At 35.1% G+C, this 12,758-nt stretch overlaps 1 protein-coding gene across 1 annotated transcript in view; it reads right to left on the bottom strand.

Annotated features, from left to right (window-relative positions):
• The window catches only part of LOC107582801 (probable phospholipid-transporting ATPase VA), a 66,620-nt gene that overhangs the window by 8,901 nt on the left and 44,961 nt on the right, over positions 1-12,758 (bottom strand). The window contains exons 11-15 of the mRNA XM_016268824.1: positions 10,174-10,277; positions 8,882-9,008; positions 8,252-8,436; positions 5,957-6,308; positions 2,088-2,164 (exon numbers count right to left, since the gene is read on the bottom strand). Coding sequence (XP_016124310.1) covers positions 2,088-2,164; positions 5,957-6,308; positions 8,252-8,436; positions 8,882-9,008; positions 10,174-10,277 — 845 coding nt within the window. The remainder of the gene's footprint in view (positions 1-2,087; positions 2,165-5,956; positions 6,309-8,251; positions 8,437-8,881; positions 9,009-10,173; positions 10,278-12,758) is intronic.

The raw sequence follows: 12,758 nt of genomic DNA on the forward strand, positions 1-12,758 counted from the left end.
AATATACATGAGAGTCAGTTGGTACTACATTACTATAATACTGAAGGTTAAAATTGACTGATTTGTTAAAATTACACAATGAAGTTTTTAAAATAGTTACAATTACATAATATTTCTACTTCAATTAGTTTTTTGTTTTTTTTAAATATAAACAATGGGGGCTGTCATAAAAACTTGGATTTATTCAAACATAAATAAAAAATGGAAGAACAGTCAAATTTATAATGAATGTTATATGGTGCACATATTTAGAAAAATGCCCCTCTCTACAGTTTATTTTTCTGGCTGACTATCGAGTTTATGCTCACCAAATATGTTTTTCTGAGGTAAATGTGACGTTACGTGACATTGTTTGTTTACAAGCCGTTATATTGACATCTTTGCGTGGAGGAAACACTGATTGAGCGATTACATGAGACAGGATACGGATTGTAAAGTTGTACTCTTTATTTTAACTTAACTTCGGATGTTTAGTCATGTTTATTTTGTGCTGAAACTAGCATTAATGTTGAGGAGATGATCAGTTCACGTGCGCCTTGCGCTGCAGCGTCTGTTGAACTGAGGCGCTACAGCGATCTGTCACTCCACATTAAACAGCACCAAAATGGCATTTATTGTTTGAATACTGCAATACAATGGACAGAATTTGAAATCTGAGACTTTGTTTCATATTAAAAGTACCAAAGCACAATGCTTATTGCGATATATTGGATGGGAAGTGCCCTTCAATGTTCTGTCCATTAACTGAAAACAGGCTAGACTAATTGATTCTTGGGATTTAAGATATTTCTAGGACCTCCCCAATTAATCAAAGAACATATCAAGAACAGACAACAACATTTAAGAGCTTCTAGCTATAAACTATTCACATCATGAAACTTCAACCTGTTAAACTGGATGAATTATTACACGGCTCTCTGGAATACGCTATTTGACTGCAGGATTGAGCAGAATATTTTTTTATAATGGCTAAAATATATGATTACAGGAATGAAGTTTAAAGCATTAAAACTTTTTTGTGCAAAAAAAAAAAAAACCCATTAAACCAAATATACAAATTCATAATTCAAGACAGTGTAGGCGATTTGATTCAAAAACATTTTTTGTTATGTTGGTTGAAAGTCTCTTCACATCCCGATAACAATCACTAAGTTAAGTGGTCTAAATGTATTTATATGTATATTATCTGTGTAAGGCGTAGGACCATAAAATATTTGACCAATCAGATTATTCAGTCAGAACATTACAATAGGCTAACCTATCTGCCGGTCAACGTATGTATACGCAAATTTGAATTTGCATACACAATGCTTATTTCGATATATTGGATGGGAAGTGCCCTTCAATGTTCCGTCCATTAACTGAAAACAGGCTAGACTAATAGATTCTTGGGATTTAAGAATCAATATCGTTCCGTAAAAACGAGAATCGATTAATATCGAGATATCGATATTTTTTACCCAGCCCTGGTAGTTTGCCATCATATCATGGCTCTACAGCTCTGATTTGTCAAGCACATATAATCACATTATTGTAGCAGTTATTTATAATAATAATAATAATAATAATGAAAAAATTATATAAACAAAGAAAAAAAACAGTGGCTTATAAGTTCATATTAATGCTCAAACAGTGTAATTTATGCTGTAGAACAAAACATAAAAATATGTAACTACAGTATACTCAAAAATACTGTTAACAGAATTTAATTATTTGTATTTAGAGTTGTTTTCCCTGTTGCTGACCCTATCAGAAGAGACTGCAACTCATAATTGGGTCATGAACCAGCAGTTGAGAACCACTGGTGTAAGGTATCATTTATTAACTGTCTGAGTACAGGCTGTCTCTGTATCTTGGCCAAAACATCTTCATAAAACATGAATTATGTATATCCAGAAATGTGGTGCATTAACTCTGCAATCCTGCTTTACAATGTTCATTCCTCTTGTACTCTACACTTAAGGCAGGGAGTAAAGTGTGGCTACAATGCATGGCTCTAGATTTATCCAGAATACAATCATCTCCACCATCCTCTTTCAAACACCTATGTCAACATTACTTCCCCTTGATCGTTTGTTTCTCCTTACCTGCATGCCCTCCTGTCCGGAGATTCCCACTCCTACATCAGCCACTTGGATCATACTAACATCATTAGCTCCGTCACCTAGGATGAATGAGAAAAAGAGAGACCAAAAGAGGGGAGTGAGTTATCAGTTCCATTTCACTTTGCACAATGTCAGCCTGCATTAATGCAAACATCGCATCAGCAGCAAAATGCTCTGCTGGCAAAAATAAACAACATCAATTAAACACAAAAGAGCCCAGAAACAAGCTGCAGTTTCTGAAATTAACTGGAATGACAGTGCATTAGCAGGGTGACATGACTTTACATCAATGTCACCTTTTACACACCTAAATAGTCTCAAAAAAAGCTTACTAAGTCAAATCACACAGGAACCCAAACAGGGGGCGGTCATGCTAAATTTTGCATTCCATTCATCAGTTCAAGTTTAGTGAAGTATGAGCTGCAAATTTGTATAGCAATGTTTAACTAGCAAAGGATGTCTTGACTGAAAATAAAATATTTTGGCTTCGTTTCATCCTGTTCTATATAATAGAAGTTTTAAACTAAATGAGGCACATTGTTAAACTATTAAACACAAACTTCAACCAGAAAAGGGTACAAAGACAAAAATGGTGGCTTTAAGCCCCATTTTAAAAGTTAAAGATTTAATGGTTATATACGAAAGTAAGCAAGGTTTTTTGAGTGTGAAATCATGAACATTATGAAACAGACTTTAAACATTCCTAACACTAGAATATTTTTGATTGTCTGCTACATGAAAGGCCAAAATCCAAAGAGAAGAAATAAGTACACCAAGTCAGAACAAAGACATAATATTTCAGAATATTTGATCACAGGAAAACCTAGTCCAGTTAGACATTAAATAACACCCAGAGCTAAACCAGACTGAAGGACTATGGCAAATTTGGTGGATATCACTACAGAAGAGCTCCTGGAGGAGTTAGAGCTAAATAAAATAAAATGAAATAAATCAAATAATAAAAATAAAATAGGTACAAAATAATATTGCATTTTTTTTATTTTATTTTTTTTTACAAATAATTAAAATCTAGTCTGACCACCCCTTTAAACATGAGAATAAAAGGTGTGGCCATTTTGAAAGAAAAAAAAATGACAACACAATTACATGATTATTATGAACTGTAAATTGACAGCCTGCTGTCTGAAACTTCTGTATGGCGAGAGTGTACTTCAGATAACACGTACTATGTGTTCAAAGATGTTTATCTTGGACCTTTGAATCTGCCTTGAGAAGTTTTATAAAATCATCCTCTATTGCCTGAGGCAAAAGGCGTAGTGCTGACCTGACCCCAAGCTATCATCAAAAGCTAAATTTCCAGCTAAAAAGCTTTGAAGTATACAGAAAAGTAATAGCCCGCTGAGACCGTCAGACGCCTTTGTCCAAATTGAAACAAACAAACGTGGCAGCCAAATTCAACAAGACCACCTTTATTTGAAGTACGCCAAAAAAGCAAATATGCTTAGCATGAGAACCGGTAACATCTGCTGCGAACGTGTCTGTACACCATAAATGTCCGTTCATTAGAGTCATGCAGTGAAGACAAGGCTCTGATTCCTTCTGTAATGAAGTCTGTCAATTTTAAGGCAAAGGAGTTTATTTACAGCACCGCCGAGGGTCGTTTGAGCACTCCCTCTCTCATTCCCATCCAAAATGACAGTGTTAATGTTTTAAGCATGAGGCATAAATGAATTACAAATTCTTTATTAAGGCAGGGGGAAATGACCTGAGGTAACCTGCTCTTTCTGCAGGCAGGTGGCTCAGTCTTGATGCACCTTGCATCTCTCTCGCTCTCCCTAAAGCCATCTGGATAACTAGCTAGAGTGCTGCGTAGGCTTGTAAATGTGGCATTCTGCGCTGAGGAAAGGACAGACACGTGCTGTCCAGTCACCACTGAAATGTTTACTTGGCAACACCTGGGACCATTAATCTTCAAATCTGACTTGCCAAGCAAAAAGAATGAGAAACAAACAAAACAAAAAAAGAACATCAATGCTACCCATTTTGTGCTTCTATTAAATAAAATAACCAGTTATTGTTTAAAGGGACAGTTCAAGCAAAAATGAAAATTCAGTCAACATTTTTTCACCCTCATGTCTTCTCAAACCCATTTGAGGACATATTTTATACTGGTCATACTTTTCCATGCAATTAGAGTGAAGGGAGACTGAAGCTTTCAAGCTTCAAAAAGGATGCAAACGTAGGCCTGGGTGATAAAACGGTATCGATATTTATGGACGGTACACCTTCATCGATAACGATATAAAAAATGTTTGATATAGCGCACAATATAGGCATGTACTATGAGTGACGCAGACAGCTCACACAAACACGAACAAATGCTGAATTGAGTGCTGTGCCTGCCTGTGATGAGGAGATTGTGAATAAAAAAAAATTAATATTAGTCGAATTTAAAATAAACATTTGCATTTGAATGCAAAAAATGGCACAATCGTATGTTAGGAGTGAGTCAGGGATCGTCATCAGTGGTGCGCGAGATGCGGTGATGATGATGTAAGTGACGTTGCATTTTAATGTTTTGTTAGTCTAGCCCAAAAGACGCACCGCTGCGGTGTTATTCGTTCAAAATATTAGAGAAATATAGAAGCTCAATGCATAGAAGGTCTTGATTAGGTTAAAACCGAAACCAAGCCATTCACACAGAACGCATATTCAGCACATTTTTAGACGGACAAATATGACTGCTGCACTCGCGTCTCATGCAAGAGATGCAAAGAAAGTCATGCAAAGTTAAAACAGTTTTAACGTTTAGAAAACGCGACACGAATTTGTAAAGGTTTATTTCATTTCACTGCGTCTCATATGTTTTTCAATGCAATCTGTGTGATCTGCGATTTGGCTCTTTGTTTTAGGCTAAGCAATGCATAAACACATGATGCTGTTTTGTTCATAATTGTTTATGCAGTTTACAAAATTATATTTGATTTCTATATGTTAATTTAGACGTTATGCACATTTTTATTGACAGTTATTTGAATTGACAGTTTAATGCGCTTCATTATTTTGCTCATTGCGCCCTCCTGTTGCCTCAGGAAACAAGTCAAAAGTTTCCTTAAGACTTATTTAATCCGCATATAAAACATAATAAAGGAGATATTTGTTCAAATTATTTTGTGTTTGACTATTAAAAAAAAAAATATATATATATATATATATTTGTTGTTTGTTTTAATAAAGTGGGCAAATTAAAAATACAGTGGTTACATTAAACATTTTTTTCTATTGCTCCGTTTTAAAAAAGGTTATAAAAAATGTCAATAATTATCGATACCGAACGATATGAAACATATATCGTTGATATATTTTTTAGCTATATCGCCCAGCCCTATGCAAACGTTTCATAAAAGTGGTCCAATCGACTTTATGTACATTATTATGCACTGATAATCTTCCAATTCAGCTGAGCTCCAGTGCTAGATTCAGAAAGGAATCATTCAGATGAGTTTTGTGAATCGTTTTAAAAACCATTGCTACCAGTCAAGGACAACTCAGGCATATTTGAAGATTTTAAGCAAAAACTTTTCTGGGCTTGGAACAACGTGAGGGTGAGTAAATGATTCCATCTTCAATATTGAACGAGCTAATCTTTCAAACAGAGTAACCTGCATTAGTACCGTGGAACACAGTGAAGTTCATTTGTGTGTATTGTCTTGCAGTTGTGTGATGTTTATGGCCACTAGGGGATTGGCTTGCAGATTGGGCTTTAAAAACTTTTTTCATGCAACAAATTCAACTAAACTAAACTGTTAAAAACCCACTTGAGAATAAGCATTTGCAATAGACACTGTAAGAGATAAATCAAAAAACAACCAAAAAAATCCACCACTTACCTATTGCCAACGTCATGACCTTGAGCTTGTTACGCACTAACTTGACCACCATGCTCTTCTGCAGGGGCGTTGAGCGACAGCATAGAACGGACCTGCAACTTCGAGCCACAGCAAGGAACTTGTCCTCCAAACTCTTGTCCAGTGCGTAGGCCAAGGTCCGGCCGTCGATCACCAGCCCTAGCCGGTGCACCAGGAAGGGGCTGGAGTGGCCAGAGGAGGCCGAGGAACACACTGGAGAAGAGAAGTGGATGCCAGAATAGTCTCTAGCTGCTTGAGGATCTGGTCGAGCATTGCAAAGGAACTTGGCCTGGATGTAGTGCAGACTGTTCTCGAGCAATACAGCACAGGCCTCCTAGAAAGAGTTCACATATATAAAAAAAAAAAATAAAAAAAAATACCTCAGGACGTTCGTAAAAGGACACAAAGATCTCATGAGGGTTAGACAACATCTGACAGAGAAATTTAACAAAAAAAAAAGTTGACTCAGCTCAGAAATGCAACAAAACAGATCACAATTATGGTATAAATTATATAACAAATTTACTGTACCAAATCACTTTTATACAAGGAATACTCCACCCAAAAATAACAATTTTGTTATAATTTAGTCACCTTCATGTGATTCCAAACCTCTGACTTGCTTTCTTCAGAGAAACATAAAAATCACTGAGACTGAGATTTTCAAAATATCTTATTTTTTGTTCAATAGTAATCCAAACCGCTTGGTTCCCAACATTCTTCAAAATATCTTCTTTTGTTCCACAGAAGAAATAAAGTCATACAGCTTTGTAATGACATGAGGGCGACTAAATGACAAGTTTTATTGTTGGGTGAACTATCCCTTTAAGCAAGGAAAATGTTCTGACTAATACAGCGAGTCAGTGATTAAGACATTCCTGTATGACAGCTCTTTGCCAGTGTGGTTTTTCAAAACAAAACTCATGTGGATGCTTCACGTGTTCTCCAAGGAGACAAAATGAAACATCATGAGAGCTCATTCAAGTCAGTCCAGCTGTTCTATGGGGAAACACCTACAGTCTAATAGTGCACAATGTCATGCAGGGGAATACGCAAATAGTTTGTTATATGGGTGTTTTTTCAACTATAAACACTTTTGGCCCTTTAGGTCTAAATAAATTACCTTATTACATTTTTTCATTTTTGCTGGCCTTATAAGGACTATTTGATGGCTGATGCTGTTATCTTAGAGAGCAGGTTGGCTGATATAAAGGCAACATATGTGATATCACTTTATTTAAAGTTATGATTAAAGATTACAAGGGCACATAAATCTAAAAATAAAAACAAATATTTTTTTATTTTTATTTATAATAAATGCTGAGATATTCTATAAATAAAAAAGGGTCAATTTTGATTTCATGATGACTTTAAATTAAAGACAGTAAATAATACATGCTACAACAATTAATATTAATTGATATCAATATTTACTTAATTAGAACTTGAAAATCAATCAACAATTTTTAAAAATAATTTATTATGTGCCTGTGCTTAGCTGCTTTCACACAGTAGAAATTTGACAAACAAATAACAAAGGAAAAGTGTTGAGATCAATTAATAATAAATATAATAATAATAATAATAATAATAATATCTACTAAATATAATATAATCATATAAAAAAAAAAATAAGTAATCAGCCCTTGGGAGACTAAAAAGCTCATAGTGGAAAAAAAATCATATGGTAGATGAGTGAGGGAAAAAAACAAAAACAAAGGTACAATAGTTGGAGAAATGGAACTACAGTTTGTGTTTTCAACTGGAAATATAAGGCCTACAAATCATGGGCAATACCTTCTGACATTTCTGTCATTCCTGGTAGCAAAAAGCAAAACAAGAACAAAAAAATCAAATCAGAGAATAAATAAACAAGATCAAACATAATCTACTCCAAAGATATAATAGAATTATAAAAAGGCTTTCAACCTCTTGTGAGAACTGATATTAAAAATTTTCCAAACTCTGTAGTTGTAGGCAAGTGGTCAGCTGGAGTGGGCAGCCTGAGAATAATAGTTATTTTTTTAATAAGGCATATGTAAAACACATGTAGTGTTGGGAATTCGGAGACATTTCAGCAAATAAATTCTTTCAAACATTTCAATTTTTTTTCCAATTAATGATTAACTGCAGAAGTAATCAACAGATCAATTGTTTATCAAAACAGTCATTAGACGTAGGCCGAGCCTCACTCAGTTAGCATTCAGAGGGAGAAGGAAGGGAGGAGAAAGAGTGGAGCCCATGAGGAGAGACTGCAGCAGTGCATGCTGGGTGTACCTGTGAGTCAGCATTAAGAGTGATCATCTCCTCCTCTGGGTCCAGTAGTTTGCAGGCATAGGCAATGTTGATGGCAGTCTCTTGTTTATCTCCTGTCAGCACCCAGATCTGAAGGCCCGCTTTCCTCAGAGAGGCAATGGTCTCGGGAACCCCATCTTGTAGTCTGTCCTCAATACCTGTTGCTCCTATTTAAAAAGACAAACAGAGAGATTTTATGCATGTACCCACTTGTGTGTGGTACTAAGCACTTGTGTTTTGAATCCCGAAATATTAAAGGGATATTTCACTCAAAAATGAAAATTCTGTCATCATTTACTCTCCTTCAAGTTGTTCCAAACCTGTATGACTTACTTTCTTCTGCTGAAAACAAAAGAAGACATTTTGAAGAATGTTGGTAACCAAAAAGCTGCAGGTAGCCACTGAAGTCCATAGTATGGAAAAAAAAATACTATGAAAGTCAATGGGGACCAGCAACTGTTTGGTTACTTACATACTTCAAAGTATCTTCTTTTGTGTTCAGCAGAAGAAAGAAACTCATATAGGTTTGAAACTTGAGGGTTAACTATCGCTTTAACACCAGGTGTAACTTAGTACTTAATGGACTAAGTGTGCTTTAGGAACTATTATTACCCAGAAGTTGGAGATTGGTCTCTAGTCGTAATGCAGACTCAAATAGCAGCTCCTCCCTCCTCTGTATGGCTGTCTCAGCTTCCAGGTGGCGTTGTAGCCAACTTGCATACTCTTCCTTACTGAGAACCTGGACCAAACAAATACAATCACATCACTGAAAGAGGTGTAACATCAGCTCAAGGAGTTCAATAAATATTATTTGCAATAAATGGGCTTTGATAAAGCAGTGGTTGTCACACTGTAATACTGTTTAAAAAAGTTTTTATAGCTTCAAAGAGATGTGTGAAAAAAGAAAAAAAGAGAGAAGAACACAATAAGGTATTCTGGTTGCTGGCTTAAAAAAACAAACAGGTGGAGAAAATAAAACTAACACAAAAAGAGGCTTGTTAAACTTTAAACAGCTCCATTTATGTATGAATTCACACTTAACCGTGTGAAAAATAACTGTATGCAAGCTGTTCAAGGCTTCCCTTCTGTTAAGGTGACTTTTAGCAACAGTGGTAATGAAACATGCCAAAAAGAAGAAAAACTAAAATTCATACTTTTATTAAAATATATAAGAAGTGTTAGATCATAGCTGGGCTTTAGTGAGAAAAAGGGGAAAAAAGTAATGCTATTTGTTGGTTAAAAATCTGATTGTCAATGACAGCTGAAATCTGCTTCAATAGGTTCATGGGAGCATATGAAAGTTTGTTGAAAAATTACGGGAAAAAACAAAACAAAAACAACATCTCACATCATATGGCAACCAGACTCCCACAAGGAACTCAAGACACAGAGTTAACAAGTCAGAGAAGAGAGTGAGAGCATATATTACTATCCATGAGATATGGACAGAGAAAGAGAGATGAGAGAAAGGTGGACAGAGAGTGAGAAAGCGTGAGAGATCTGTCACACAGCACTCTGAGAAAAAAAATCTAGACTTGTAAACCATCGGTACAAAAACACCTTTACATTTTCAATGCAAACACTTTGTTTTTATCCAGTAAAGTTTAACGAAAAATGTAAATGACAAAATAAAATTTAGGGCTGTCAACTGATTAAAGACTAAAGAGATAGAAGAATATGTGTGTATATAAAACCCAAATTAATGTAATTGTAAGTGTATATTATATTATATATTATAACACACAGGATGTGTTGCCCATTTAACTATTTATTGAAATTCAATATAGTCACACATCAATGTTTTGTATATAATTAATTGTTATTAATACATCTAAATGTACTTATTAAATTGTCACCCCTAAAAAAAATTTAAATATCTAATTGTTACTGAGAGTTAGTGTTACCTTTTTGGCGATACAGAGTGTTCTGAGACCATCTGCAGCATAAAGATTTAAGTAGTTTTGAGTTTTATACAAGATTTTCCTTTGTCGCTTTCCTTTGCAATCATCTGCAATACAAAAACACAAAGAAAACCAAAAAGAAAATTAGAAAATCTATCAAAATATTCTAACATTTAGAGTAGGATTTACTCAAGTAATGTTAAACGTACACACACAGTGTGAAAAACACATACTGTATGTAGACAGCTAAACTAATCACTTCAGCCTCTTTACGGCTGGTTCTCTATGTTGCCAATGGCTTCCTCAACAAGGCCATTAGATTTAATCAAGATGGCAGAGTGTTTTGACAGGTTGACTGGATAAGCTGGCTACAGAGCATTTTGAGGTTTATTGCTCCTGTGTTATTGCTCAGTGCATTGCTTCCTGGCAGGAAGAGCAGAACAAACTGTTTGGGATGATCACTTCCCAACATGGACGACCGTCAGCCAAGTCGAGGGGGCGAGAGTGCCAAACCTCACATATTCACCGAATGATTCATCACCACCCCTGCAACTGTGGGACGACTGGACCTGTTTTTCCAGAGACTGATGCATTGACTCAGGAATTAAATGTTCTTAATAAACCTATAGGTAAACTAAATCCCCATATCATGCCCTGACATGATCTTTCAAAGAGTGAAAAGGAAAATTGTATTGAAGTCTTTCATAATATAAGCAACAGCATTTAAAAGGTTATGTGGGCAATTTTTAAACTGCTAGCAACACAAATGGAGTGGTATCATTCATGTCCACAGCTCATTCCGTGTGGGACGACCTATGAACCGAAGTATTTCAGTATATACAAAAAATAATAATTCAGCATTTACAAAAGTAAGTAAGTAAAGTATGTGCAGAGAATGTTGAAAGCTTGACTGAGCCATAGAAGATAAGCAAGCAAGCAAACAAACAAACAAACAAACAACTAAAGTAAGTCTTCACCTTTAAAATTAAAAACACAACAAACTACTACTTCACCTTTAAAGCTTGCCTAAATAAAAACAAAACAAAAACCAACACCCTCAAAAAACAAACAAACAAAAACAACAACAAAAAAAACCCACCAAAAAAAACAAAGCAAAACACAAAAAACAAACCAAACCCAAACAAAACATAAAACAAATAACAACAGAAGGTCTAGACATGGCCGTTTTGATGTATTATATAATAACTAGCAAATTTAGTCTGGGAATTTAACTAGAGAGGTGGCTACTCAGAGAAATAAAAATTACACACCAGTTTCATATTACTGAAAGAAGGAAATGACTGCCATTCCCCTAGCAAAAACATGGTGTCTGTTCCAAGATTTGTAACGGAGCACACTTTGGAACATTTTTGTCTATGTCCTTCATTTCAACACGTTACATAATGACTGGAAACACACAAGTACTGTTTGTGTTTCCAAATCTTTGTGGTTGCCTAGTCAGGACAGCTTTATGTCAATGAAGTTATAACTTCAATTTGACAACAATTTACTTGTCAAAGTCTCGAAAGCTGTGCGGCTCAGGCTGGCACCTGTAGTCTGTTTTTTTTGTGCATTGTGTTATTAGACAAGCATGGCAAACATCCCACTGCTCCTGAATGGAGTTATTGTACCTTCAGTTGGTCTGCTGTGCTAATTGAAAGTCCACACCCAGAGGAGAACAGTGGTCCAGAAGTACAGGAATATACACCAAGCATGTGTGTCTATGTGCATGAAACAGTCCATAACCTGTAGTGAGGCACAGACTAAGTGCGTGATTGCAATTTTATGCTAACTAACCGCAGCATAGGCTGGACACTTAAGCCTGGGGTCTCTAAACATATTTCCAGACTGCCAGCTAAACACATGGCAGAAAGAGGAAATGTCACAACTTCCCAACTACTTGCAATGGCACTAGAAACACTTTTGATCCAAATAGCTGGAAAAAGAATCAAAATCTTAATCGTACAAATCTTAAATGCACTTTCAATGCAATTCTATGGGGCAAGATATTCCACCACTATAAACCTCAAAACACTTTTTAAAATATATAGCAGCACCTAAACATGTTAACAATTAGACTAGTGTGATATAATTACTTGATAACACGGTGTAAAAAAAATAAAAAATAAAATAAAATAAATTATAATGTTAATAAATGATAATAAATTAACAGATCTTTTTTCTTTATTGTGACACTTTTTTTAGGGGGAAAAAAGTCTGGGACTTTTATCTATCGGAGACTTCTATTCTATCAGTTTTAACTAGTCTTAGTTTTTTTTTCTCTTTTTTTCAAATTTAAAACACTGAATATCCTTGAAAAAAGACAAATTCACTTTAGAAGAAACACTGCAATTTATTAAGACTTGAATTTATAGACTGGCCTGAATATGTGTTCGTCGGCGGTTAGTTTTATTTTTTAAATAAACAATGACACTTGTTTTAAGTATAAACAAATTAAACAAGGGACAAAATCTGTAAGTGCAGTAAGATGAAATACACTTAATATCTTATGCAGTGTTGCTTCAAGTAAATTCATCTTGGTTTGAGAATATTTAGATATTTTAACGGGAAAACATGACAAAAAAAAA

Source organism: Sinocyclocheilus grahami, unplaced genomic scaffold, assembly GCF_001515645.1.
Source record: "Sinocyclocheilus grahami isolate Dianchi unplaced genomic scaffold, SAMN03320097.WGS_v1.1 scaffold47.1, whole genome shotgun sequence".
Classification (NCBI taxonomy): Eukaryota; Metazoa; Chordata; class Actinopteri; order Cypriniformes; family Cyprinidae; genus Sinocyclocheilus; species Sinocyclocheilus grahami.